Here is a 27,915-nt window from a genome sequence, read left to right on the forward strand (position 1 = left end):
ACCGCTTGGATATTAGATACCCCAGATATGATACTTCCTCCTTTGCAGTCTGAGCCTTTCTAGCATTACATTTTACCCCACTGTCTGCCAAGTGCTGCAGGATCACTTCTAAGTCTTTCATGTGCATTTGGCAATCTGGTTTGGAGATAAGATCATCAACATGCTGTACAACACAAGAAGCCATGTCTGGCAGCTTTGCCAGCACATCAGCTAACGCTCTATGAAACAAAGTAGGTGAGTTATAAAAACCCTGGCTTAGGCGAGTAAAGGTATATTGCTTCCCTTTAACAGTAAATGCAAACCAAAATTGACTGTCAGGGTGCACAGGAACAGACCAAAAGCCATTGCTAATGTCCAAGACTGAAAACACTACGTGATCATCAAAAGCATGTAAGCCTCCCACTACCATTCGCTCCTGTACCTTTTCCCAGAAGGGTAGGTTTGGGTTATTAAGCTGCAAAGATGGCAATTCTTTTAACATGCTCCGCAAGTCTGATGGACTCATAGGATTGTGCTCTAGGTGACTATCAGTAGCAGGATCCCCTTCCCCTTGATTAGGATTAGGGACTGTGTGCACTCTCACCGGAGCCGTGAAACTAGATTGATATCCCCATGTTCCACGTGTAGGGTCCAAAGGAGCTGAGAGACGAGATCTCTTTCCCTGCAAGTCTCCTTCTTTATACTTTTTTGCTTCTGCTTGCAGTTTTTTTCTACCTCTGCTTCTAACTCTCCCACCCTTCCTTTTAGCACATCACACTTTGGGCTGGTCTACACTGGGGGGGGGATTGATCCAAGATACGCAACTTCAGCTACGCGAATAGCGTCGCCGAAGTCGAAGTATCTTGGATCGAATTACCTGGGGTCCAGATGGCGCGGGATCGACGGCCGCGGCTCCCCCGTCGACTGCGCTACCGCCGCGGCTCCCCCGTCGACTGCGCTACCGCCGCTCGCTCTGGTGGAGTTCCGGAGTCGACGCGTTCGGGGATCGATATATCACTTCTTAACGAGACGCAATATATTGATCCCGGATAAATTGATTGCTACCCGCCGTAACGGCGGGTAGTGAAGACATACCCTTTCTAACCAGCTGTTCATAATCAACAATTAAACACATACCAGCATTTTGTCCTTCTCTTTGCTGTTTTTTAACCCCATACACCAACAGGCAACATAATATGGATGTTTAGTCGGATAATCATCGTGTGTTGGATATCCTTGTTTCAATGCCTTGTCATACTGAGACGGCAGATTTTACAGCCAGACACCTTACATCTACACTGAAGACATCCTCCTCTGATAAATAGTGTGGGTTATGCACAAAATCAGTGTTGCCCACCTGTAATGGGGGGTGGTTATCCTTCTTTATTTCAGTCATACAGCCAAACTATTTCCACAAGAAAACTCATAAACTTACTGCTACAATAGTTATAAAAGCACTAATTATACACTCTTCATATTGTGGATCACTATATCCCTTCATCTTTCCCCTTCTTTTTTTTTTTAACCTAAATATCCTCCAATCTCCAAATTTTTAAATACAATTCTGTTTACAGACTAATAACAATTTATTCAAATCAAACATCCCAGACTGAAATGCCCAATCAGCAAACTAATCCTTTTTCCAAATTATTTGATCTGCACAATAACAATGCCCAATTAGGAGATCTGGGCCAGCCAACACACTAGCTAGAGATACTTATGGGTATACCCACCCTTACACTAACTGTTGGTCCTTATAGCCCCTTTGATTTCCCACTTCAACAACACTTAGAGGAACTTACAGCTTAGCCAGCCCCCACACTAAGTACAATGTATTAAGACTGCAACAAACCCCCTGAATTCCCCAGCACCAAGACTTGCTTACTACAAAAGGTATGAGAGTCACCAGTCAGGTCAGAGACACACAACCAAATAAAAAATGAACAAACTTACCCTCTAATTTGATTGTAGGATGTGATCCTGAAGGATATTTCTCACCCTGCTCGCTGCGCCTAGAAACTGTTGGGATTTTGTGGTTCTCAATGAGTCAGATGCTGGGCAGAATCAAGGGACTTCAATTCGATTCAGTTCAATTTGATTCAACAAGGCTTTATTCAATGTGCACAAAGGGAGAGCCCCTGGTACAAAAAATCAGAATCCCTCCAGCAAGGAGCCTCTCCCATTGCTATTTTATAGCACATGGCACTTACATAACAAGTTCTATAACACAAACCTCTAACCAATCATATTTAATCTTTCCATATATGGATTTGTTCATCACATGCTTATACTTCTCCACTCCACATGTTGAGCTCACCCCCCACCCCCTGGCCTTCTCTAGAATGTTCCTAGGGTGGTGAGCCACAGCATGCTTCTTTATGCACAAGTACCTTGTAAATCACATTGTTTAATACAATTATGGTCTAATCTCTTCTATCTTCAAAGCTAACCATCAACGCTTGCCTGCCTCTCTACCTACCCTGCCTTTGAACTCATTGAATGTGCAGTTTACGACAATTGCTTTGAGTTCTCTCCTTCATCTTCATTCTGGATTCATAGAATCATAGAACTGGAAGGGACCTTGAGAGACCATCTAGTCCAGTCCCCTGCACTTGTGGCAGGGCTAATTATCTTGACCATTCTTGACAGGTGTTTGTCTAACCTGCTCTTAAAAATCTCCAGTGATGGAGATTCCACAACCTCCCTAGGCAATTTATTTCAGTGCTTAACCACCCTGACAGTTAAACCTAAACCTCCCTTGCTGCAATTTAAGCCCATTATTTCTTGTCCTATCCTCAGAGGTTAAGAAGAACAATTTTTCTTCCTCTTCTTTATATCAACCTTTTACATACTTGAAAACTGTTATCATGTCCCCTCTCAGACTTCTCTTTTCCAGATTAAACAAACCCAATTTTTTCAATCTTCCCTTATAGTTCATGATTTCTAGATCTTTAATCATTTTTGTCGCTCTTCTCTAGACTTTCTCCAATTTGTCCACATCCTTCCTGAAATGTGGCGCCCAGAACTGGATACAATACTCCAGTTGAGGCCTAATCAGAGCAGAGTAGAGCAGAAGAATTACTTCTCATGTCTTGCTTATAACACTCCTGCTAATACATTCCAGAATGATGTTTTTTTTTGCAACAGCATTTCACTGATTCATATTTAGCTTGTGGTCCACTAAGGCCTCCAGATCCCTTTCCACAGTACTCCTTCGTAGGCAGTCATTTCCATTTTGTATGTGTGCAATGGATTGTTCCTTCCTAAATGGAGTACTTTGCATTTGTCCTTATTGAATTTCATCCTATTTACTTCAGACCATTTCTCCAGTTTGTCCAGATCATTTTGAATTTTAATCCTATCCTCCAAAGCAATTGCAACTCCTCCCAGCTTGGTATCATCCGCAAAACTTAATGGCATAGAGAGAACACTTATAATCTAAATCATTGAAGAAGATATTGAACAGAACCAGACCCAGAACCAATCCCTGCAGGACCCCACTCGTTATGCCCTTCCAGCATGACTGTTAACCACTGATGATTACTCCCTGGGAACGATTTTTCAACCAGTTATGCACCCACCTTATAGTAGCTCCATCTAGGTCAGGGATGGGCAAACTTTTTGGCCCGAGGGCCACATCTGGGTATGGAAATTGTATGGTGGGCCATGAATGCTCATGAAATTGGGAGTTGGGGTGTGGGAAAGGGTGAGGGCTCTGTCTGGGGCTGCAGGCTCTGGGGTGGGGCCAGAAATGAGGAGTTCAGTGTGCGGGAGGGGGCTCTGGATGGGGGCAAGGGGTTGGGGTGTGGGGGGGGGGTGGTGAGGGCTCCAGCTGGTGGTGTGGGCTCTGGGGTGCAGGAGGGTGGGACTTAGGGGTTCGGAGGGCAGGAGAGGGATCAGGGCTGGGGCAAGGGGTTGGGGCACGGGAGGAGGTCAGGGGCTCTGGCTCCGGGTGGCACTTATCTCAAGCAGCTCCTGGAATCAGCAGCATGTCTCCTTTCCGGCTCCTACGCAGAGGCGCGGTGCCGGCCAGGCGGCTCTGCGTGCTGCCCCGGCTCTGCGAGGTTCCCGGTCAATGGGAGCTGCGGAGGCGGTGCTTGCGGTGAGGGCAGCATGCGGAGCCTCCGGGTTGCCCCTATGTGTAGGAGCCGGAAGTGGGACATGCTGCTGCTTCCGGGAGCCCACGGAGCGGGGCAAGCCCTGGATCCCACTCCCCGGCAGGAGCTCAAGGGCCGGATTAAAATGTCTGAAGGGCTGGATGCGGCCCCCTGGCCGTAGTTTGCCCACCCCTTATCTAGGTTTTATTTCCGTAGTTCGTTTATGAGACGATCATGTAAGACAGAATCAAAAGTTTGACTAAAGTCAAGATCTACCACGTCTACTGCTTTCCCGCCCTCCCCCCCCGCATCCACAAGGCTTGTTACCCTGTCAAAAAAAGCTATCAGATTGGTTTGACACAATTTGTTTTTTTGACAAATCCATGCTGACTGTTACTTATCACCTTATTATCTTCTAGATGTTTGCAAACGATTGCTTAATTATTTGCTCTATTATCTTTTTGGGTACAGAAGTTAAGCTGACTGGTCTGTAATTCTCCACGTTGTCCTTATTTCTCTTTTTTATAGATGGGCACTATATTTGCTCTTTTCCAGTCTTGTGGAATCTCTCCTGTCTTCCATGACTTCTCAGAGATAATTGCTAATGGCTCAGATATCTCCTCAGTTAGCTCCTTGAGGATTCTAGGATGTATTTCATCAGGCCCTGGTAACTTGAAGACATCTAATATGTCCTAGTCATTTTTAAATTCTTCCAATCTAGCTTCCATTCTCTCCTCTAAACTGCTTGCAGTTCTAAAGATCTCTTCCTGGCCAAGTCTCAAGACTTCTATTCCATTCCTACCCTCCTTGATGATATCAAAAGCAGCAGAGGTCAGTCTTCCTGAGCACTCTCCCTGGAATGCTGCAAAACTGTCCTGTAATTCTTCTCCTAGCTCTCTGATAGTTCTCTTCCGTCTGTCCTCCACCACTGTCTCTGTAATTACCTCTGAGCCCCTTCCTCTTTATTTTTTTTATTTTACAGCTAGTTTTATCTCCTTCTGTCTCAATGGTTCTCAAACTTTTGTACTGGTGACCCCTTTCACGCAGCAAACCTCTGAGTACAACCCACATTATAAATTTAAAACTTTTTTTTTTATATTTAACACTATTATAAATGCTGGAGGTGAAGCGGGGTTTGGGGTGCAGGCTGACAGCTCGCGACCCCCATGTAATAACTTCATGACCCCCTGAGGGGTCATGACCCCCAGTTTGAGAACCCCTGTTCTATCTAATCCTGCATTACAGCATGCATCTCTGATATCTGTCCTTGGATGCCTCACCATCAGTTTAAGTTTAACATGACTAGTACCAAGCTCCTTCTGTTTTCTTTCACACCTTCCCAACTGCTCCATCTGTCTCTGTAGAAAACACCACCATCTTCCTTGTCACTCAAGACTTTAAATTTGGAAGGTATTTTTTATTTCTCTTTCCTTACCTCACACACTTAAGCTATATGCAAATACCGTTGCTTCTTCGACCACAATATTTCTCTGATCTGTCCTTTTTCTATCCCTTCAGCTAAATATCTCATTTAGGCCTTCATGATTGCCTGACTTCATTACTGCAATGTTCTTCTTTCTGATCTTCCTGACACTCACATCACCCCTCTTCAATTCCTTCCTTGCCTGTTGTTTAGACCATGTCATCCCTTCACTGACTCCCCATCCACCTGAGGTTTGAAGCAGTCACCGAAGTCTCTGCATAACTGCTCTGCCCCTGCCCACCTTCTTTGTTGCCCCATCAATACCAACTTCATTTGACCATTTATCAGCTTCTCATGCAAATGTATCTATGTTGTCTCCTGTGCTTACATCTATGCACAAGGTTTCTTCTAAAGACCAGCTGCAGTTATGAAGCCTATGGGGCACTAACTTACACTGACAAGTATGAGATGTAAAGAGGATTAATTGGCTTTTTTATTAATAGCTTTTTTATTTACAGAAAACCTTTTAATTGTTATGCCGTGGCCCATCCCCACCTTGATCACTATACTAATTTTTACCTTTTATTTATTTATTTGTCTGTAGTGTGCGAGCTCCTTAGGGGAAAGTACCTAGCATATTGTGAGTGCTGTGTGAAACTTTAACAAAGCCACAGGCCAGACTTGTGATATATATATAATTTTTTTTTTGTGGGCACTGTGGAGGGGGAGGGTGGTAAGAAAGAGACACTCGGATATGGGAAAAACCACTTCATAACAGTTGTGAAAAAGTCTCTCTATGTTCAGAGTACGTGGAAGTATAGCAGAGTTTAGTATAGCTTCACTGGGGTAGTAGTGGTGCCATAACAATTTCTGCTATTCTCTCTTAAAGTGGTCTTGGGGTTTATCCAAGAAAGCCCAAGCTTAAGATCAAAGAAAACTTGGATTTTGTGTTGTTTTATTTTGAAGTTCTTTACCTTAATAAGGGAGAAAAACAGAATTTGCCGTTGAATCAACAGCTTCCGTTTTTGACTCTGGTATTGGAGATACCACATTATTTCTTTCCACACTTTAATAGTTTTGTTTATCGACTGAATTGTTGACATAATTCTGTACTTCTAAACTGGCTGATCAGAACTATGGGAAGTGTATTTCCTCACAACATTATCAGAAAGACTCTGATATCTTGCTTTCTTTCTTAATACATGCACTACAACTAGGGAGGTTGGAAATGTACTCTTTTCCTTATACCTTTTCATTGCATTAGGTTAGATTAAGATTTGTGTGAGAAGGGCTTGGGATCTTTCAGGCAATATAATGCCATGAGTGGGATAAACAAAGCACATCTTATTCTATAAACTTCTGGTTGTGACCTTGGCTTTACAGATTAAAAGAATACATTGCTACAAAGGCCGGTGATGACAGACCATGCAACAACTCTCACATGCAAGGTGTTTCAAAATAAAATGCTTGGCGCTAATCTCAAAGCAATTATTTTCATAGTCCTTTTGATAAAACTTGGTTTTCCTCATATATCTCTGAATATATGGACGATCTGTTACTTACCAGATGGACAAGAACAAGAAGCAATGGTGCAGTGGGGGAGGTCTAGGTTGGATATTAGGAAACACTGTTTCACTAGGAGGGTGGTGAAGCACTGGAATGGGTTACCTAGGGAGGTGGTGGAATCTCCATCCTTAGAGGTTTTTAAGGTCAGGTTTGACAAAGCCCTGGCTGGGATGATTTAGTTGGCGTTGGTCCTGCTTTGAGCAGGGGATTGGATTAGATGAGCTCCTGAGGTCCCTTCCAACCATGATATTCTGTGATTCTATGAATGCTGCATAGGGAGTTACTCTATACAACGTTGGCCTTAGTTATCACACAGTGGTGAGATATTTTGCAGTTACACCTCTACCCCGATATAACGCTGTCCTTGGGAGCCAAAAAATCTTACCATGTTATAGGTGAAACCACATATTATCGAACTTGCTTTGATCCGCTGGAGTGCGCAGCCCCGCCCCCCCCCAGAGTGCTGCTTTACCGCATTATATCCGAATTCGTGTTATATCAGGTCACGTTACCTCAGGGTAGAGGTGTATACTTGTCTAACGTTAAAAATACTACAGCAGGTATATTTGGGTTCCATTGATTTTTCTTTTATCAATTAATTCACCAATTTATAATTAAACACAGAATTGGTTCATCTTAACTTATTAAATACCAAAAACTAAACTAATGCAGTAATTAAAATTGCAAATTAAAATGCACATGCATCAGAAAATGAAAAAGCTAAAGTTCTTATTGTAGTTCTTAGCTTGCATACTGTGTCCATACTGACTGTTAATGTATACATTTAACAGCCTAAGTTGTAATAAAAAATACTACATACTTACACTGTGGCTGAATTGCTGCTGATCTTCATTTCCTTGCTTTCTGTTTAGTATAGTACATGGACCTTACAGTTGATGAGCTGTGACAACAAGTAACAGGTCCCTTCCTTGAGCAGGAGTCAGTGTGAAAGCATAGTGCTTATACGCACAGCACGATACAATACTCAACAAGTGGAACATGAAGTATAGTCGTAGCTGCAATGCATTGTTGAACGATGGATTTGAAGCATTTGTGCGGTTAGTCTTAAGATTTCAGATTTAAGTCAATTATATGTAGTTTTCCCCTTTTGAGACAGAACGGGGAGTGATCCTTTTAAGTGTGGCACTGGTGTCTGGAACTCAGAAAGTTTTATTTTCAGCCACTTAATACATATGGTAAATAATGACCTATGGCATTTTAATTATCCTTTTTTGTGTGTGTGCATCTCAACTGCCCAGCATACATGGGCTTGAAAAATTATGCCCATTAGTCAGTAGTAAGTGGGAAGTTTTCCCTCATGAGTTTGGGGACCTACCCCATAAAATTCTGTTGAATGTAAGTTTTGATTAAAATAAGTCTCTAGTCTTCCAAATGTAAAGTAGTGCAGTGATGTCTTCCAGAGGATGCAAACCACACAACCACAGTGCCTCTGCTGCTGCTCACCTCTTCTGCAGCAGAACAAAATTAATGACTATTTTTACTGCTATCCAGTAAGCTGGGGGTAATAGTAATGGCGGCGACAACAACAACAAACACCTCATGCAGCAGCAAGTCTTAGAATCCAGGTCTACAGGCTCCATCTCTCAGAGCTCTCTCTATGGCACTAAAAATAGCTGTGTAGATATTTGGGCTCTGATTGGGACTCAGGCTGTGTCATCCACCCTCTTCCCCAGGCTTCAGAGCCCAAGCTCCATCACAAGCCCAGACATCTACATGGGTATTTTTAGCACCATAGCGGAACCCGAGTCTGTAGACCTAGGCTCAGAGATTTTCTGTGTTGACATAACCAGTGAAACTGTCAGCAGTCAGTGCTCTGCTCATGCTTGAGAAAGCTAGGAGCAGCAGAAGAGGTGGGCACTACGTCTTAGAGGATGGGGACTCAAATGAATGCTGAGAAATGAGTACAATAGCAGACTCTCTTTATAGTATCCAGAAAGTTTAGTCTCCCTTTCAACAGATGGGAGATGGTGCTTGAAACTTAGCCTCTGGCTAGTAGGTGTCTGATAATATAAAAGATGGTGCTTCCAAGCAGGGTCCAGGGACAGTGGACCAGGGACCTTGCTAGAAATCCCAGTGCTGTTTCTTTTCTTAGACTGTAGGTAATGCAGGGTGGCCTTCTCACCAGGGCATTCTGCTTCCTTTCCTCCTGTATCTACCTCTGGTTAGTAAGTGTCGGGTAATTTCCCCCACACACACCCGCCCAAGCCCTACTGCATGCAGTTATACAACATATGCAAGTAACTTTTTAGTTCTGAATGCAAAGGAGAGTTTTTAATGGTGGCTTTCCCCCCCCTAATTGTGACCATTTCTCACTGGGGGTCTAGCCCTTCGTGAAGTTTGACGTTACGGCATTCAAACCATCTCTGAATTATCTGCATCAGAAATCTTTACAGTGTTAAAAGTATTTTTTTTTTAAACCACTTCAGCCTTTAAGTTATCTGAGGAGACTTTCTTCAAACTTTAAAACACAATCTTTGGGCTGAGACCAGACGTGGAAAGTCCTTATCTTCAAAGGAGAACTTTGCTGGAAATTATGCAAACGAGAAAAGATAGTCTTGCAACCATCACCACGAATGTTGGAATAAAAACCTGTAATATGCTGTCCCCAACCTACCTTGTGTGTAAAAACATTGTATCAACCTTTAGATTTTAAGCTTGGTGGTGGTTTTTCAGTGCATGTGCTGTACCCTGAAATTATCCACTTTGGTTTGCCCCTTATGAAAAGAGGGCAAGCTTATTTTAGTGGTTCATGGTATAGTAAAGATGTCAGCTGTCTTTCTACTTTTATTCCTTTCTTCTGAGAGAGTCTTCTCACTTACTGTAGCTACACTTGTATAATTAGCCAAAAGGGCAAAATACGCTTTCAATTAAATGCTTTTCAGCGGTTACTTTTTTGACTGACCTAATTATCTTTTGCAAGCTAACTTGAGTGCAACTGTGCATCGCACATCTTTTCTTCTTTGAATTTCTTCCACTTGGAGAAGCTGGTGGAAAAGGCTATCATTCTTTCCAGCCTCTGATACTGGAAGCCAATTTTTACAAAGTGTGCTACCATATATGCTTTTCCTATTGATCTGAATTTTTATTCGAACTACCAGTTCACGGACAGTGCTTGGAAAAGTTTAGTTGTACTGGTTCACCATAGGGAACAATTCTATATTGGCGGAGGAACGAAGAAGTCCTATTAGTTCATCCAATCCATTTTTAATATCTGTGATTTTTATGAAGCAATTCCCTTCCATTGCATTTGATGTCATTGTATCAAACCTCCCGCCATCGTGGAAGTCTTCTAGAGAGAGACTGAGAGAGGGGGGCGGGATGGATCCTTTTCAGGCTGTCTTTGTACATCATAATGGAGCAAAAAGGGCACAAATCTTAACTCCTTTGTTTTTGAAGACCATCTTTAAATTTTTAAAGATTACAAGTAGGGGAAGAAGCAAACACAGTTTCAACAGACCTTGTGTAGCACTAGAGTTGGAGATTAATGCTTTATAGTATTTTGAAGCTGGGATTCCAAGTTACTTTTCCTATGGTAATTCCTAACTGTGGCTGTTCTAAAGATAATAGCTGCTAAAATGAGGGGGAGGGGACATGTGAGCTAACCTGGTATTCAGAATGTACTGATATTACGGGCTGGTGATTTGCTGAATGCTGTATCGCACTGGTAAGTTAAGAAGCCCAGCGTTCCAATAATACTTGTTTCTGAGATCTTGTAATTTTTAAAACGAACTGATCCTGTGGTCTAAATGGTATTTTTTTGATAGTTGTCCAAGAAGGAATATTCCAAGTCCTGTACCTGAGATGAATATGTTAATTCCCTCCTTATTCATGAGCTGTAGAAGCTATTTTAGTGCCATGGCCAATGAGAGCTGCTTTTTTATTGGAGTTGTTCTTCAGACTCCACCCATTATTTTAAATAGGGACTTCAGGAAAATGGGCATTTGCAAAAATAATTCCTGCTCCTAATGCAGTAGGCTGATCTGTAAGTCAAGGACTTGGTATATTATTCCCCTCTCCATGAATCAGGCAGAGCCCTCTTTATGTAAATACATACTTTAATTGCCTGCTTGTCCTCAAGCACTGCCATCTTACTTCTGGTTTAATTCTTTTTTAGTTATAGGGCTAACATTTTGGACCCGTAAGCAAGGTAAATTTTCTTCACAGTATTCAGATAAATGCAAATTAGTAGTGTAACTCCCCTCCCCACAAAAAGCAACAGAGGGTCCTGTGGCACCTTTAAGACTAACAGATGTATTGAAGCATAAGCTTTCGTGGGTGAATGCCCACTTCATCAGACGCATGTGCCACAGGACCCTCTGTTGCTTTTTACAGATCCAGACTAACACGGTTACCCCTCTGATACTTCCCCCACCTCCCACACACCCTATATCCCTGTTAAAGGAAATGTGCAAACTTGTGACTTCTTTTCTTTTCTTTTCTTTTCTTTTCTTTTCTTTTCGCAATGTTATTTGCTGTCACTCAGATTTTGGTATTCATACAAGGCTTTCACCGAGCTTGTCTCCCTGCTTCATTATGCAGTGATATGGAACAATGCACATGGCTAAGGCAAGCAGGATTTGGTTCATGGTGTTGAATTTGTGATAGTACATTCATTTCCAGGACAATGTTTGTCTTACCACGTGCATATGCAAGAGTACAACTTCACAGTAGGATCTCCAGGTGGAGAAACTCATCTTTGCCTGTGAGGAAAAGAGCTGTTCTGAAATAATTGCAAAGGCAGTATAGAAAGAAAGACTTTTAAGTTGCCTTTGTGTGGGTTTTCAAGACTGGATTTATTTATCTTTAAGATGTATTGGTGAAGCTTCTAAAGAATTTGGTTTATAAATTGTTTATTGGGTGGGGGGAAATGTAGGATAGTTTCTAATGTTGGATATATAGTCTTGCTGTGGTCTCTGTATGTTCCTGTAGCACCAAGATCAAGCCAATGAAAATAGTTGTTGTTTTTTCTTTAAATTTAAAATGAGATGCCAAAATTGTATTGGAAATAGTAGAAAATGCAAACTGTATGTTTTCCCCCTTAGAATGCTGCTGTCAAGGTTTCACAAAACTCGTTAGAACTGTTCCCTTGTCTTCTTTTTTCTGCTAGAAATGTGAAATGGTTTGTTCTTTTCACTATTGTTCTTCTCACTATGTTGAACTTCAAAGTCCACTCATAAATCGTCAGATTTTATTAAATGCAATTTCCCGTTGACAAACCAGTTTGAGCTAAGGACACCCTTTAAGCGATTACTTAGCAAATTGCTATAAGTGTCTATGGTGGATGGCAAGATCATTATTTCTTACAGCAGTACTTGCAGGTCATGAGGTCTTGCAATAGCTGTGATGTTTTGTGTCCTCAAGTTCTAACTTTAGAAGCTGTAAAAGGATAAAAAAAAAAATCATTTGAGACAGCTACTCATCAGACTCTAGGGGAGTGCATAGGAGGAGGGGCAGCTTTCTCTGTGGAATTGTCCTGAGATCTCTAATTTGATGGTTATGTCTTGCTCTTTTCTCTCACCCTAATTTCACATTTTCATGAAGCTAAAAATAAATTAATTGGAAGTAACTTGCAGATAACTGTTAAAGATGTAATCTAATATTGTCCTAAGACTTCAAAATATTCTAATATTTAGGACTTGTGATTTCAGAGCTACAATGGAATTCAAGGAGTCTGTGAAGCAGATTGTATTTACTGTTAATTATACAAAAATGTGAATGAAATCATTTATATTATTTCAGCGACAGAGAAAACTACTCTGAAAATAAGGTGTTCTTTCTTTGGTCTGAATAGGTCAGTATTAGAGATTGTGATTTGAGAACTATTGAAAAAGAGAAAAAGCATCTCATTATTGATATTCAAATAGATTGTAAATCATTTGTGTATGAAAGTTATGTGGAGTACTCTTATTTATGATGGATAGTTTTGTTTTCTAGCCAAATGCCTACTATTTTCAAATAGGTGTTTTGAAGCGCTTTAATTAAAACACTTTCAGTGGTGGTTAAAAGTATGGATTTTTTTCCCCATCATAGGTCTATATTTGTAGCTGTCAGATATCAACCTGCTCCTGATTTGCCAGTTCTATTAATTTTCAAGATCTGTATTGGCTATGCATGTTGTCATAGCTGCTGGGAAGGTACCTGTCTAATCTTGTGAAAACAAAGTCATAAATGAGTCATAGAATCAACTGACTGCAAAGATGACATTGTAATTGTAATCATATGGCATTGATGGATTCATAAATGGTTTGTAAACAAACTTTTTCAAGATTGTCCGTTTCATATTGCCTCATCAATAATATATTAATAATTCAAGTGTCAGTTCATGCGCACTAAATTACACTTAAATTACATTGAAAATTTGCAAATACGATATAAGAAGTAGGGGAGCACTTCATGAAGTAGTAGGTGTGGGATCATTGCATTAGTGTTACGTTTAGTCCCTGAAGAACAGAATACAAGATGTTCATTCCTCTCCATGACTGAGAATAGCTTTGTAGTGCTGTACAATCAAAAGGCTGTTGCTTCCCTTCCTAGCAGAAGTGTTGAGTTGTGTGAGCATGCAGAACAGATGTACATATGCAGTATAGAAGGGAGAAGTATGGTCACCTAGTGGGTATGTCCACACTGCAATAAAACATCCGCGGCAGTCCTATGTTAGCTAACCCAGGCTTGTGGGGCTATAAAATTGCAGTATAGTTGTTCGGGCTCAGGGGAAGGTCCCAGAACCTAGGCTCCTCCCTGAGCTGGAACATCTACACTGCAACTTCATAGCAGTACAGGCCAAGCCCTGCAAGCCCTAGTCAATCTTATTGTAGTGTAGACATACCCCAGTGACTCTTCCAGACTGGTTTTGTCTTCTGAGGTATTGCTTCAGGATGTGAAAGTCCTTCCGGTAAAGACCCTAGCACACAGGAGACCCTGTGCTCAAATAATAAGGACCCTATAATAGTAAGAGAATAACTTGTAAAAAAGCTCATAAGAATCCTTTGCTAATCTACAGACACAACAAAGTTACAATAAACACTTAATGTAGTAAGCAACAGAGGGTCCTGTGGCACCTTTGAGACTAACAGAAGTATTGGGAGCATAAGCTTTTGTGGGTAAGAACCTCACTTCTTCAGATGCAAGTGAGGTTCTTACCCACGAAAGCTTATGCTCCCAATACTTCTGTTAGTCTTAAAGGTGCCACAGGACCCTCTGTTGCTTTTTACAGATTCAGACTAACACGGCTACCCCTCTGATACTTAGTGTAGTGTTTATCAATTTCTTGATAATGACTTCTGATAAAAAAACATCATCTTACTTACATATTAAAAGTTACTTTCTAACCTGCTGAAATAACTGACCACATGTAATGCTGCCACTCTGAAACCTGTCACATGTAATGTGGTATGCTCTTTTGGGTGGGGGTGATAGGACAGCTAATATTTATTCGTCATTGCAATGTGATTAAATGTCTTAGTAAACTGGGGCGGTGGAATCAGTGGGGCAGGGTGGAGTGTCGTCTGAGGCCAGGTCTACACTAGAAAGTCTTGGCGATATGATGTCAGGGGTGCTTTTTTAACAATGTTTTTATACTGGCAAAAGCTCTAGTGTAGATGCAGTTATACCAGGTTTTTTTGTTGTTGGTTTTTTGTCCAGGAAACCAGTATAAGCTGTACCAGCTGAAGAACATTTTTTGCTGGTAGAAATTGTGTCTATCCTAGGTGGGTTGTCTGCCATTATAGCTATACTGGCAAATCTTTTGTAGTGTAGCCTGGACCCAAGAGAAGGTCCAGAAGCCAGTAACCTCTTAGTTCTGGTCTCTGCTTTGATAGCCACTGTATGGCCTAGGGCAAGCCAGTGTAACCTGTCTTTGTTATCTAGAAACTTGGGCTAATATTACCTACCTATATCACAAAGGTATGAATCAGGAGGTTTAATTAATGCATGTTTGTACAGTGCTTTAAAAACACAAAGCACTATGTAAGTTCAAGGTAAGGGTTGGATTGGGTCATGAACTGTGATTCACTTTCACCATTTCAGGCCTTTACTTTGAGCACTGAAATCTTAAATCCTCGCACTGTGAATACTGGACTCATACACTTAAATAGTTAATCTGAGATGCTCCTTTCCCCTGTAGCGCTTTCCACATAAACGTGTGTGGGGTTTTTTAGGGACTGACGCATGGGATCTGCAGGATAATATATGGTACTAGGGTAATTATTGCCTCCCGTCCAAAAAAAACAAGTTAATGGACAAAATCTTTATAATGGAATTGTCAAGGAGCGATTCTCTGAAAGATGGATATGAATTTTTAAAATTGGTCTCTCTTTTTGCATGGTAGCAACAACTTTTGTAATATCTTAAGTTTTTTGAGTGAAAATTGGCTAGTGTTGTTCAGTGAAAGACATGTAGCAAATTATTCTTCTGTCTTAATGCTCCATTCTGAAGGTTTGCACGCTTTTTGTTCATTGCCTAGCAGAGCTCCTGTGTGTGTGTAGACAAGTATTCTCCTAGTGCAGTATTCTATTCTCTCATGCAGTAATTATGAGCTCATGTATGGGGATGACACACACCTAATCCAGGGTTGCTACTAGTTGCACTATTGATCATTGGGGAACACTTTTTACCTCCAGGTACATAATCTTTATTTCTGCAACCTAATATTCATAATGCAAGGAGAGAAACTGGCTACTACTCTTGCTGTAACCGAGGATCTAAATTGTAGATACCTAGAATCAGTACGTCAACCTCCTATTGCTGTTTAGAGCAGTGTGGGAAATCCATGCTCACTTGTGGAAGAAGAACCTTACTAATGCTAACTTTCTTTTATTAAAAGGAGGATGTATGAAAATTTAGAGCAGCAATAGATGCAGAGATGGCAATGCCTCGTGAAATGGATTGTCGTGCCTTATGGTGGGTTGGAGAATACACTTGTGCTGCACAGACCCTACATGATTCTACAATGTAAAATGTTTGTAAGAGAGAGATTTTTGATAACCACAGTAATATTTTACTTGTCTTTTTTTATAATGGCAATGCATCAAGGTAAAGGATGGGCTAGTAGATTTTTTTTCTTTAGACCTGAGCTGGTAAATGTTACATAAATTATTAAACTGCTGATAAACCATAGCATTGCTTTTACAAATGATTCATATGAAACACATTGATCATACTTTAAAAATTAATTTTGTGTCAAATGTATGTCAAGCAAAGGTTATTTTCTTTAACTCATCATATGGGAGCTTACATTTAACACTTGTCTGGAGTGTTGGAGTGGTATTGGTAGGGACTCTCCACACATGCTTGGCCCATTGCTGGGTTGGTTGGAATTCTGTTCCAAGGAATGGACATGTTTCCTACTCCAGAAGATGGAAGTAACAGATTTCCCTGCACCCCCATGGCACACTCCTAAAAAGAGTGGCTTTCATCCACCCAAAACCAGACAAACAAAAAATGCCACCATTAGGGTGAATCAGGCTTCATCATGTCTGTCCCATTTTTCACACAAGTGGTGATGGTGGCACTGGAACTGTCTCTGCAGACTTGGTAAGACATCATTTCATCATTGAAATCTCTGTTTGAATGTGGAAGTTTTCTTTAGAACCATAAGGGCTTGACTTCGTAAACTTAGATTCTGCAGAACTTGATGGCAGTAAACCAGGAAAAATTCTTACCCATCCTGGGCAAGTAGAGTTTTCAAGCCCTGCATGTCAGTACTGTCCGCATCGTGGCTGTCTGCACTTGTGTAGATAAATAGCTGTGCCATCATTCCTGAATCCCCGGAGCTGCAAATACAGTATGAAGACTGCCCCAACTGTGGTCATTCCCATTTGCTCTCCTGAATTTAGTCACACTTTTCCATGCTTTGAAGCAGGTTGCTGGATCAAGGTCACCGAACAATAGTTGATTTAAAGGGGATCCACTTGGGTAGGGTTACCATACGTCCGGATTTCCCTGGACATGTCCAGCTTTTTGGTCCCCAAATCCCCGTCCGGGGGGAATTGCCAAAAAGCCGGACATGTCCGGGGAAATAGGGAGGATAGGATCTCCGAATCTGTGTGTGTGGGTCGCCCGCTGTGACATCATCTTGGTGCGACACTCGGCTCTTGCCCAGGGCATGCTGGGGGCTGTAGTCCGGCCGGGCCTCACGCTCCAGGGAGAGCCGGGAGAGGGGAGCGGCCAAGAACTACAACTCCCAGAGGCCCCTGCGACGCGACCAACCTGCCCCGTGAGGCAGCAAGCCGTCGGGGGAGGAGGGGCGCGAGCCCCTGTCCTTTGGGTGGGGGGTGTCTCTGGGCACCGCTCGGCAGCCATCGCAGGGCTGGGGGGCGCCCCCGGGGGTTGTGGACGCCAGCGCGTTGCGGGGAGCCGGCACTGTCTGGATTTGCGTCCCCCTGGGGCTGGAGCTGCGCCCCCGGCCCCGGGCACCAGTCACGTAGGGTTACCGATACGTCCGGTTTTTCCGCAATCAAACCCCCGTCCGGGGGGAATTGCCAAAAAGCTGAACATGTCCGGGAAAAATACTGGACGGGCACTTCCTCTCCCGCGGCTCCTCTGCTCCTCCCCTGACTCAGACTTCGGCTTCGGGCAGCCCCCGTGTCTCCGGACCCCAGCTGCCGGCCGGGCACTTCCCTTCCCGGGCTCCAGCTGCTCAGCTCCGGCGGCGCAGGGTCTGGAGGCAAGGGGGCTGCCCGAAGCCGGTAGCACTGGCTCGGGCAGCTTGGCTCTTAAACAGAGCCAAAGAGTCAGGGGAGGAGCAGAGCAGCCAGAGCCTGGGAGGGAAAGTGCCCGGCTGGGGACGCAGGGTCCGGAGGCATAGGGGCTGCCCAAAGCCTGAGCGCTACCGGCTTCACGGGTTTGCCGGGCAGCCTCCAGACCCTGCGCCCCCGGCTGGGCTCTTCCCCTCCCGGGCTCCAGCTGTGCTGGGGAAGTGCCGGCCGGGGGCGCAGGGTCTGGCGGCTGCTCGGCAAACCGTGAAGCCGGTAGTGCTTGGGCAGCCTTTTTCGCGTGGCTGGGAGGGAGGAGGGGGAGTGTAGGGCGGGGACTTTGGGGAATGGGCGGAGTAGGGGTGGAGTTGGGGCGGGGCCGGGGTGGAGTTGGGGCGGGGCCAGGGCCTGTGGAGCGTCCTCTTTTTTTATTTTTTAAATGTGGTAACCCTACACTTGGGTGAACTTGATGCTAAGGTTGAGGTTTTGTAAATAATCTTTTACAAAGCCTAGCATCAGTAGAAATGTCCCCAAAGACTTCATAAAACACTTCCAGTAGAAACTGCCTTTTATTAAATGAATAAAAATTTCTTGCAATATTTGCAGCCCAGACTTTGCAACAGCTTGTTAATATAGGACAAAGTGACACTGACAAAAATAAAATGAGTTCATTTTTCATTATCCACTCTGAAAGTGCAAAAAAAAAAAAAAAAAAAAAAAAAAGCATAAGCGGTTAAATCATTTAAAAAATTCTTCCAGTTTGAATACGTAAGTTACTAGCACCTTAATTTAAGGGAATCTGTTTAAGAATTAATTTAATCTAATCATGCCCCTTTGAAAACAACGAAGCCAGATCTCTGAAGTTGTAGCCATGGTTAACAAACATTTATACTCTCATTTGTATAGCATAGTTGGAACAGAGTACTTTCTAGATATGTCATCTGTAGAGTTTAAGTAGGATTTTAGTATCTGGTCATAGATCCTCAAACTCCTGTTTGCAGATTGTCCAGTTTTTTGCAGTCAGAGTTCAGATGTTCCCATTGTTCCAGTGTATTATTCATTTGGTTTCTTAACTGACGCTGCTGAATTTAAATGTTCCTCTCTAATTTGATGTCGTATTAGTTTTTAGGATGGAAAAACTTAAAATGGGTTTGATATTGCTGTGCAAAATGAGATGAGTATATATCACTTCTTCATGTAGAATCACTTTCAAACGGGAAATTATGTACAGGACTAAACCAGATTCTGAGTTCAACATTTGGATATAAATGCAAAAGAGAGAATGCAGGGTGTGTGAGAGAGATCCTAGTAGGTTTTATTGATATTTATGGATTTCTCCAGGTTTTAAAATATTTGTTACTTCTGAATTATTTACATATGTAGTTGAAAATGGTTTTGATTCTAGAAATATTGGGTTCTAATTTAAATCTAAATGAAGATTTCACCAATTCTACAAATTTTAAAGGAGTGATGAGAACATCACGGTTATAATATCTATTAGCAAACAGTTACAATGTTAGTACTGTCAAAGTCTAGCAGGAAAAAGGAGTGAGTGGTGTCGCAGGTGACTAGAGAGGTCACATCCCTAATGGGTGGGATCAACTATTATTGAATGTTAAAGAGTGTGTGTGTGTGTGTGTGTGTGTGGCGGGGGGGTTAGGTGCCTGAGTTTCCTAAAATCTGGATGGCAGGGCACCTGATCCCATAGTTTGCATAAAGCTTCTTTCTTTTCAGTCTTCAATATTGAATTCACAAGGTGCCTGTTTCTCTTTCTAAAAGTGGTGAACATGAAAGCTGCTCAGTTGCTGCGACTAGGTGTTTAGGGGTTACCAAACATCCAGACCAGAATTTTCCTTGCTCAACATGTCTGAAGTTTAAGATGGTTGTAGGAAATATGTAATTGAATAGACTGAAAAAGCAAAACCAGGTAACTCTCTTAAAGAAAAATTAACATTGCCGAGTTAAGTAGCAAGGGTGTAAGAAAAGTTCATTGCTGAAAGTGCACAAAATCTGTTTTTCCAGTTTCTTTAAGATTTAATATCAAAGTTTCATTCAAAGTCTACTGAAGTACAATTGGATCACTGTTAAATATGATCATTCAAATAATGCGTTGCCATTATCATTGACATGTAGCTATGAGGATCATGAAGTCCCTGTTCTAGGTTTCCCAGAAGCACTTGAACATCACCTTCATTCACTAGTAGTCTCTGTTAGTCTTTGACACACACACAAAAAAATCAACCGAAAGGCAAAGACTTTCCTTCTTGACTGGTGAGCTGTCTTTCTCATTCATGACCATAATTGTCATCTTAAAATGTTGCCTTCCCCACTTCATCTCCTTATGGATGTCCAGCTGCTAGTTTAAACTCAATGTGACCAAAACAAAGTGCTTAATCTTTCCTTCCCGGCTCTCCGCCTCCCTCCTGTCTTAGTTGCTGTGGTCATTAACTGCAATCCTCCCTATTGCTCAGGCCCATAAATCTGTGTTGTCTTCTGACTTCGTCCTCTCTCTAAATACACCTATCCCAGGCAGTGTCAGAATCCGCTGCTTCAGGCACAACATTTCTGTGATCTGGCCTTCCACATTTTGAAAACTCTCATCCGCTCATGTCTCAAATACTGCAACTCTCTCCTCTCTGACAAATGCGATCTCTGCCCCAGTTATTTCCATTCCAAACGCTGCTGCAAAGCAAATTCGAAAAGACCAGAACTTCTGAGGAACCTAAATCAGCCAGCTGTAATTGAGACATTGATCCCTGTTTGCACTGCAACAGCGATACCAACCTGCATTGCTTATTTGTCAGATCTTTCTAACCAGCACTTTGACTCTCATGTCTCCACTTCTTCATGAGAGAAGCCACCTGTAAAAAATCTCCAGAGTCAGTGGTGGTGTTCTTCAGATCTCACCTCTGTCAGTTTGCCTACAAAACACTTGACTGTGTCTGAGCAGTTGGTGTGCTGTGACAATTGCATGTCATCTCGGTGTTAGGCCATCTTGCCCATTTGTATTGTATTTATCTGGTTTTTTATGATCTTATGCTTGGATCTGTTAGGTTTGGATGGTGCCTAGAACAATAGGAGCTAGGGCCTGAAGATGCTACTGCAATCAAAATAATTAAAACTCGAACAGGATGTTAACAAATGAGGGTGGCAACTTTCTTGTCAATGTAGCACAAAATGAACAATTTAAAGAAATGATTCATTGGTCTGTCCTGGCTTTGGAATCTTTGACATCTAGTGTGATCTCTTCTATAACATAGAACTTCCCCAAAATAATTCCTAAAACAGACCTTTTAGAAAAACATCCAATCTTGATTTAAAAATTGTCAGTGATGGAGAATGCGCCACGGCCCTTGGTAAATTGTTTTAGTGGTTAATATCTCTCATTGTTAAAAATTTATGCCGTATTTCCAGTCTGAATTTGTCTGGCTTCAACTTCCAGCCATTGGATCATGTTATACCTTTCTCTGCTATACTGAAGAGCCCATTATTAAATACAGTACTTATTCCCCATGTAGGTCCTTACAGATTGTAATCATATCGTCCCTTAACCTGCTCTTTGTTAAACTAGATTGAGCGCCTTGAATTTATCAGTGTAAGGCATGTTTTCTAATCCTTTAATTGTTCTCGTGGTTCTTCTCCAAATCCTGTCCAGTTTATCAACAACCTTCTTGTATTGTGGGCACCAGAACTGGACATAGTATTCCAGTAGAGTTCGCATCAGTGCCAAATACAGAGGTAATATAACCTCTCCTACCCAAAATGCCCTGTTCATACATCCCAGGTTTGCATTAGCTCTTTTGGCCACAGCATCATACACAGAGCTCATGTTCAACTAATTATCCACCACAACCCCCAAATCTTTTTCAGAGTCACTGCTCCCCATCCTGTAAGTATGGCCTACATTCTTTGTTCTTAGATGTATACATTTACAGTTAGATCTACAAAAATGGATATTGTTTGTTTGTGTCCAGTTTTTACCAAGCGATCTAGATCACTCTGAATGAGTGACCTCTCCTCTTCAATATTTGCCACTCCCTTAAAGTTTGCAGATGACACAAAAATTGTCAGTGATGATTTTATTTTCTTCCAGGTCATTGATAAAAATGTTAAATAGCATAGGTCCCTGTGGGACTACACTGAAAACACACTTGCTTGAAGATGATTCCCTGTTTACAGTTACATTTTGAGATCTATTAGTTAGCCAGTTTTTAATCCATTTAATGTGTGCCATGTTAATTTTATGTCAGTCTAGTTTTTTAATCAAAATATCATGCAGTACCAAGTCAAAGTATATTACATCAACACTATTACCTTATCAACCAAATGTTGATTTGTGTTAATTATATTACCTTCCTTTAATTCTTTATTAATCGAGTCCATCACCCATTCCCTTCTCTTTCCTGGGATTGATGTCAGACTGAAGCCTATAGTTACCTGGGTCATTTTGTTTACTCCTTTAAAAAAATTGGCACTATCTCCTGGGTGTTCACTGAACGGACCTAACTTGTAGGTCCACTACTTGATTCTGCAAGTGGGGCTAATACAAGAAAAAAATTAGTCAGAACAAAAAGCAGCATTGATTGACATTAATGCAAGATGTTGGTTGAAAATGAAGAAAAATGACTGTGTGATAACTACAAGCATCTGTACAAAGAAAATTGTGTTCCTATTTTGAATTCTGAGGTATGACCGTAACCATCTCATGCTCTAGGCACTTCTGCTATTCATTAAAAGAACAACTAATCAAATAGCAAATTCAGCAGCCAATCCACCAGCAGTTCTCAATAAAACTCCCATCTTTCATAGATGAAGAAGACCAAGCTTTCTATCTTACACAGAGCTCTTCTTCAAGTTACGTGCTTTGTTCAGTGGCAATACCTTCTGTAAGCTAGCAGAACAAGAATAACAACAGCATCCCATCATTTTAACAGGAAACTGTTACAGTGGGGCAAATGGTAAGGAAAAATATCAGTTTTTGCTTATCTTGTCTGTATGCTTCTTGCATCAGCAAATGCTGAAGGAATCTTAATCTGTCCATAGAAAAGGCTGAAATCAGTAGAAATGCAGATTGAGGGCTGCAAGCAAAGCTTGTCAGCTGCAATTTTGATGGTGCTTCAGTTATGATGTAGGCAAAAAGTGGAGGCCTACTACAGAAGAAACACAATCACAACATTTGTGTTAGACCTTGTGATGACCATAAAGTAAATATTTTGGACGTTTGAGCATAAGTAGCTAAGGCTCGTAATCATTTGTGTTGACTAAGACACACTTTTCAAGATAAATACAAGATCTGAATGTGGATCACATCTTATTCTTGATATTTTGAGGAGTTGAAAATCAGGTAGTTAATCGTCCAAAGGATGATTGTTACATACATTGAGAGTTCGTATGTAGATTATGAGAAGTCTTGTTTGACACTTTTGTGGAGCTGTAAACCTGATTTAGCACAATTCAGGACATAAGTAAAGATATGGAAACAGACTTAATTCATCCATGTAACCTTTTAAATACCTGTTAAAATCATGGCTTTCATATTTCCTTTTAGAGAGACAAGGTTGGTGAGGTAATATCTTTTATTGTACCAGCGTCTGTTGGTGAGAGAGACAAGCTTTCGAGCTCCACAGAGCTCTTCTTAGGTCTGGGAAAGGTACTTAGAGCAATGTTTCTCAAATGCAGCCACCAGGGACTTCTTGTGCAGGCATGAAAGCCTGGTGATGGAGTGCGGGGAACAGCGCATCAGTCCCTCCCTCCCTCCCTGTTGCTCCTGGATGTGCTGCCCTGCACTGCCTCTGGAGACAGTCCTATCCTGCCCCCCATCGCCCCAGGACACTGCTGCCTTCCTCGCCCCACATCCATCTCCCAATCACCTTGGGCCCCCACTGCTTCCCCCGGCCCCTCATCCATCCCACCATCACCTCTGGCCCCAGCTGCCTCCTCTTTTGACACCCCCTTCCCCCCCCCCACAATGTAGGGCTGGGTCCTGGGGCTTACTAGCTATCTGGAAGGCTGTGAAAAGTGATACTTGTATGTTGGTTAATATCACTTTTCACAGCTTCCTAGATAGCTACTAAGTTTGCTGTGAAAAGTAATATTAACAAATATACACATCATGTTTCACAGCATTATTTTTATTATTCAGTCTGACAAAAAACCCTACATATATAAATTACAATGATTTGGGTGTGTATCTGTGCATATTTAATTATTTTTCTTAAAGTTAATTAAGTATTTTAGGGAAAAGGTGTGAGTGTGGCCACCAGGGAGATTTTGTGGCCACACTGAGGCCACCAAAAAAATATGTTGTGAGAACCCCTGATTTAGTGTCACAGCTTAAATACAAGGTAGAACAATTGTTTAGCATAAGTAGTTAACACCTATTTCAAGAGACCGTTTAAGGTGAATTGGCCCGTTTACCTCCTATGACTGGAGGAGTGTTAAGGGGGGTGGAGAGCAGTGGGGGGGGGAGGGAGGAGAGCTTGTTTGGATTATAGATAAGGCTACATTTTAGTCATGGGTTTTTTAGTAAAAGTCATGGACAGGTCACAGGCAGTAAACAAAAATTTACGGCCCGTGACCTGTCCATGACTTGTACTATATACCCCAGACTAAATCTTGGGGGTGAGGCAGCCCAGGGGTGCCATGGTTGCTTTGGGGGGTGTCCTGGGGGCACAACGGGTGCTCCGGGGGGAACAGCCTGGGACCCTGCTGGGGGGGGTGGGGATGCAGGGGTTGGAGGGGCTGGCAGGCTCCCTACCTGGCTCTGCACAGCTCCCCAGAAGCTGCGCACGTCTCTACCTCAACTCCTAGGCAGAGGGGTGGCCAGGGAGCTCTGTGTGCTGCCTCTGTCCCAAGCGCTGGCTCCACAGCTCCCATTGACCAGGAACCGCGGCCAGTGAGAGCTGTGGGGCGGTGCCTGCGGGTGGAGGCAGCGCACAGAGCTGTCTGGCCGCTTCTCCGCCTAGGAGCTGAGGAAGGGACATGTCACTGCTTCTGGGGAGCCCCCCCAAGGTAAGCACTGCCCTGAGCCCTCGCCCCATCCCGCGCCCCAACCCTGAGTCCCCTTCCACACCCAAACTCCTGCTGCTGCTGGAGGAGAGCGTGGTGGCCTGAGACTGCCTCAGCAGCGACCAGGACGGCTGGCCCAGGAGCTGCTCAGGCAGCTCCCAGACCAGCCACACCGGCCACTGCAGAAGTCACAGATGTCACGAAATCCATGACAAACTCGCAGCTTTAATTATAGATTGTTGTAATAAGCCATTAATCCAGTCTCTTTTTTTCAGTCCATGATTTTTAGAGTCTGGCAAAGTTATGAATTTAAGTTCCCAGGTTTGTCTTTAGAAAGTGTTGTGCAAGTTTCCTTTGAGGATGAGGACTGAGAGGTCAGATGTAGGGTGATCATTTTGTGAAAAGTTTTCATCCACAGGTGATAGGGTATTTTTTGTCTTATTGTTTGCCTGTGAGCTCTCTTGAGAGCATGAGGACTGTCTGGTTGCACTCACACAGTTGTTGTTGGGGCATTTAGTGCACTGAATGAGGTACACCACATATTGTGATAGGCATGTGTAGGGCCCATGGATCTTGAAAGGTGTGTTGTGGGAAGTGCTGAGAATTGTGTCTGCAGCTTTTGCATCAGTTGTCCTGGAAGGCTCTGGTGCTGTCTGCTGACTTAGCAAATGAAATGGATTACCTGTGGTAACTGTGGTAACAAGTAATTCCAAATCCTTGTCAATGCTCTTCCAAAGTACATCCAATGGCTTTTAAAAAATCCTATTACAAGATTTCATTTTTGTTGGTGTTCACCACATGTACATTTCAGGGCTGAGCCACCAGGGCTGTGCTGGAAGAGTCTCCATAGCATAGACATACTCTTAGGAAATGCAGCTTATTTGCAAACAGAGCAGACTTTATGCAAAAGTAAATGAGGCAGTTAACAAGGAACCACGCTGACCTTATTTTTTTTTTTTTTGGGGTGAAGTCATTTTTTGAGGGACAGAACCACAAAGTGCTTGAAAGACTGACTCTTGCTCCATGTCTTACTGCCATGGTTGCAGTCAGCAAGAGGCACTTGTGCTGGAGTCCATTCAGTACAGAAGAGAAGGAGCGATTTGCAGAGCGTTTTTCCATTAGAGGCCCTCAACTTTGCAATCTATTCTCTCCCACCTCCCTTGTATGAAAACCCAAATCTCACATTGTAGGGACCATTAGCAGTTTCCCAGGCTCTTGAGGGGAGAGGGGCACAATAGAAGCTGTTTTTGGGGAGAGGGAGAGTGTTGATGGGATTGTTTTTTATTGAGATTGGGGGGTGGCAGTGGCTTGGAAATATTAACAGCTGTTGGCTTTCGTTTTGCTGATTGTATTTTTAAATTTTGGCAGAGGCACCTAGAGCTGAGGGTAGGCACTTTTGTGTATATTGTTATACATTGAAATAAATAATACATAAGCAAAGTACCGTAGAGCATTTCTGACTTGCCATCTGGCAGTGGTAAGAATATCTCTTTCAAGCAGTTGACAGTGAAGTCTTACCCAGCTAAACACCTCATAGGCATGTGTTATGAACACTTAGGCCTTGGCTACATTGGTGCAGTACAGCACTGCAACTTGCTGCGCTCAGGGGCGTGAAAACGCTGCCCCCTCCCCCCCCCAGCGCAGTGCTGTAAAGCGCCAGTGTGATCAGAGCCTGCAGCGCTGCACGCTCGCTCGCAGCGCTGCAAGCTACTCCCCTCGGAGAGGTGGAGTACATACAGTCGCGGCAGCGCTGTGAATTCCCGAGTGTAGCCAAGGCCTTAAAGAAGATCTTAGGAGAGGTTTCTCAAAACTTCCTTTTTATTGGCAATCTGTTTGGCCATGATTTTGGGAACTTTGCTCATTGTTCACAGATTGCTACATGGCTTTTTAATCAGGTCAGAACTCCTGCAGTAATTCAGATTTCAGAGTAGCAGCCGTGTTAGTCTGCTCAAATAAATTCGTTAGTCTCTAAGGTGCCACAAGTACTCCTGTTCTTTTTGCAGTAATTCAGTCTCTTTCCTGTGTCCTCCAAAGTGTTTCATCTGTCCATGTGGGTGGGGATGTGTCTCCTCATTCCTTCCAGTCCCACAGAATAAAGAGAAACTTATTGCTCAGTGGGAAGAGGACTTTGCATAACTGAATAAAACTCTAGAAACTAGAAGGCAGATTTTATTCTTGTGGGGTTCCCCAGCTTGCCTTTTAAGGCTTTGTGTTATTGGGAGTGACGTATGAAGAAAGAGAATGTAGTGTTTGGAGTAAAGAGGTTCGTGGCTCACTCCACAAGAGCAGCCTTTAACTTTTCAGCAGAGAGAGAGATGGGTATCCTTACAGTTTCATGGCACTAGAGTTGATGTGGGCAGCCTCTGTGGATGCTAACTTCAAAAGCCAAGTCCATGCTGCAGGATGTCCTTTATAAGGTATCTTTCTGGTTCCTGATCTGGAGCCAAATTCCAGAGGTTGCAGTTCCCAGAGTCTGGGTCTGCTGGAGTTCTTATCTGGAAACTTAAATTTCTTCCAAGTCCCCTCTATGCCAGCCCAGACTGAGTGGGGTCACCCAGCCAGCTCCTCTCATGGGAGGCAGTGATTTCCCAAGAGATGTTCTTTTATTTTCCTGTCAACAGCCACTGATTAGAGGACTCACGCACAGCCTGGACAAATACAGAAAGTCTTTAAAAATATTAACAGATACCATTGTCATGAAACTTCATTTCAAACAGGATGTGCAATTTGAATGCAGAGGATGAGGAAGATGCAGTTTTTCATTCATTGTATCTCGTTTGTAGTTTTCTAATAACTTTATTTGTAAAGGGTATTTGTGTTTGCAAATCAAGCTAAAGATGAGTCTTGAATACCAAAAAACATCTTACTAACACATTTTAGCTAGTAATACAACAGCCACATACTGCAGACTTTCTGCTTTTGATCAGTCTGCAAAACTAGATGCTGAAGATGGCAAATGTCAGCAAAGTTTACAATAGCTCAGTGTTGGCAGTTCAGTCTCCTGTTCTAATTTCTCATCTGAATCTCCAACAAACTCCAGAACCTATAATGAAAATTTAAGGTTTTGGCAGGTTATCCTACACAAGAAGTTGTAATCTTTAGTTGTTTCTTTATATCCCAGTTCATGCTC

General features: G+C 42.5%; 1 protein-coding gene across 3 annotated transcripts in view; it reads left to right on the plus strand.

The window, feature by feature from the left end:
• SLC44A1 (solute carrier family 44 member 1) overlaps positions 1-27,915 on the plus strand; it is a 101,006-nt gene that overhangs the window by 5,950 nt on the left and 67,141 nt on the right. Inside the window, exon 1 of one of the 3 annotated variants that reach the window (XM_034773112.1) lies at positions 15,966-15,984. The exons of the other annotated variants lie outside the window; for them this stretch is intronic. Coding sequence (XP_034629003.1) covers positions 15,982-15,984 — 3 coding nt within the window. The 5' untranslated portion in view covers positions 15,966-15,981. Of the gene's footprint in view, positions 1-15,965; positions 15,985-27,915 lie in introns of those variants that run through there. 3 annotated transcript variants of the gene reach the window in all.

Source organism: Trachemys scripta, chromosome 6 (genome assembly GCF_013100865.1).
Source record: "Trachemys scripta elegans isolate TJP31775 chromosome 6, CAS_Tse_1.0, whole genome shotgun sequence".
Taxonomy (NCBI): Eukaryota; Metazoa; Chordata; order Testudines; family Emydidae; genus Trachemys; species Trachemys scripta.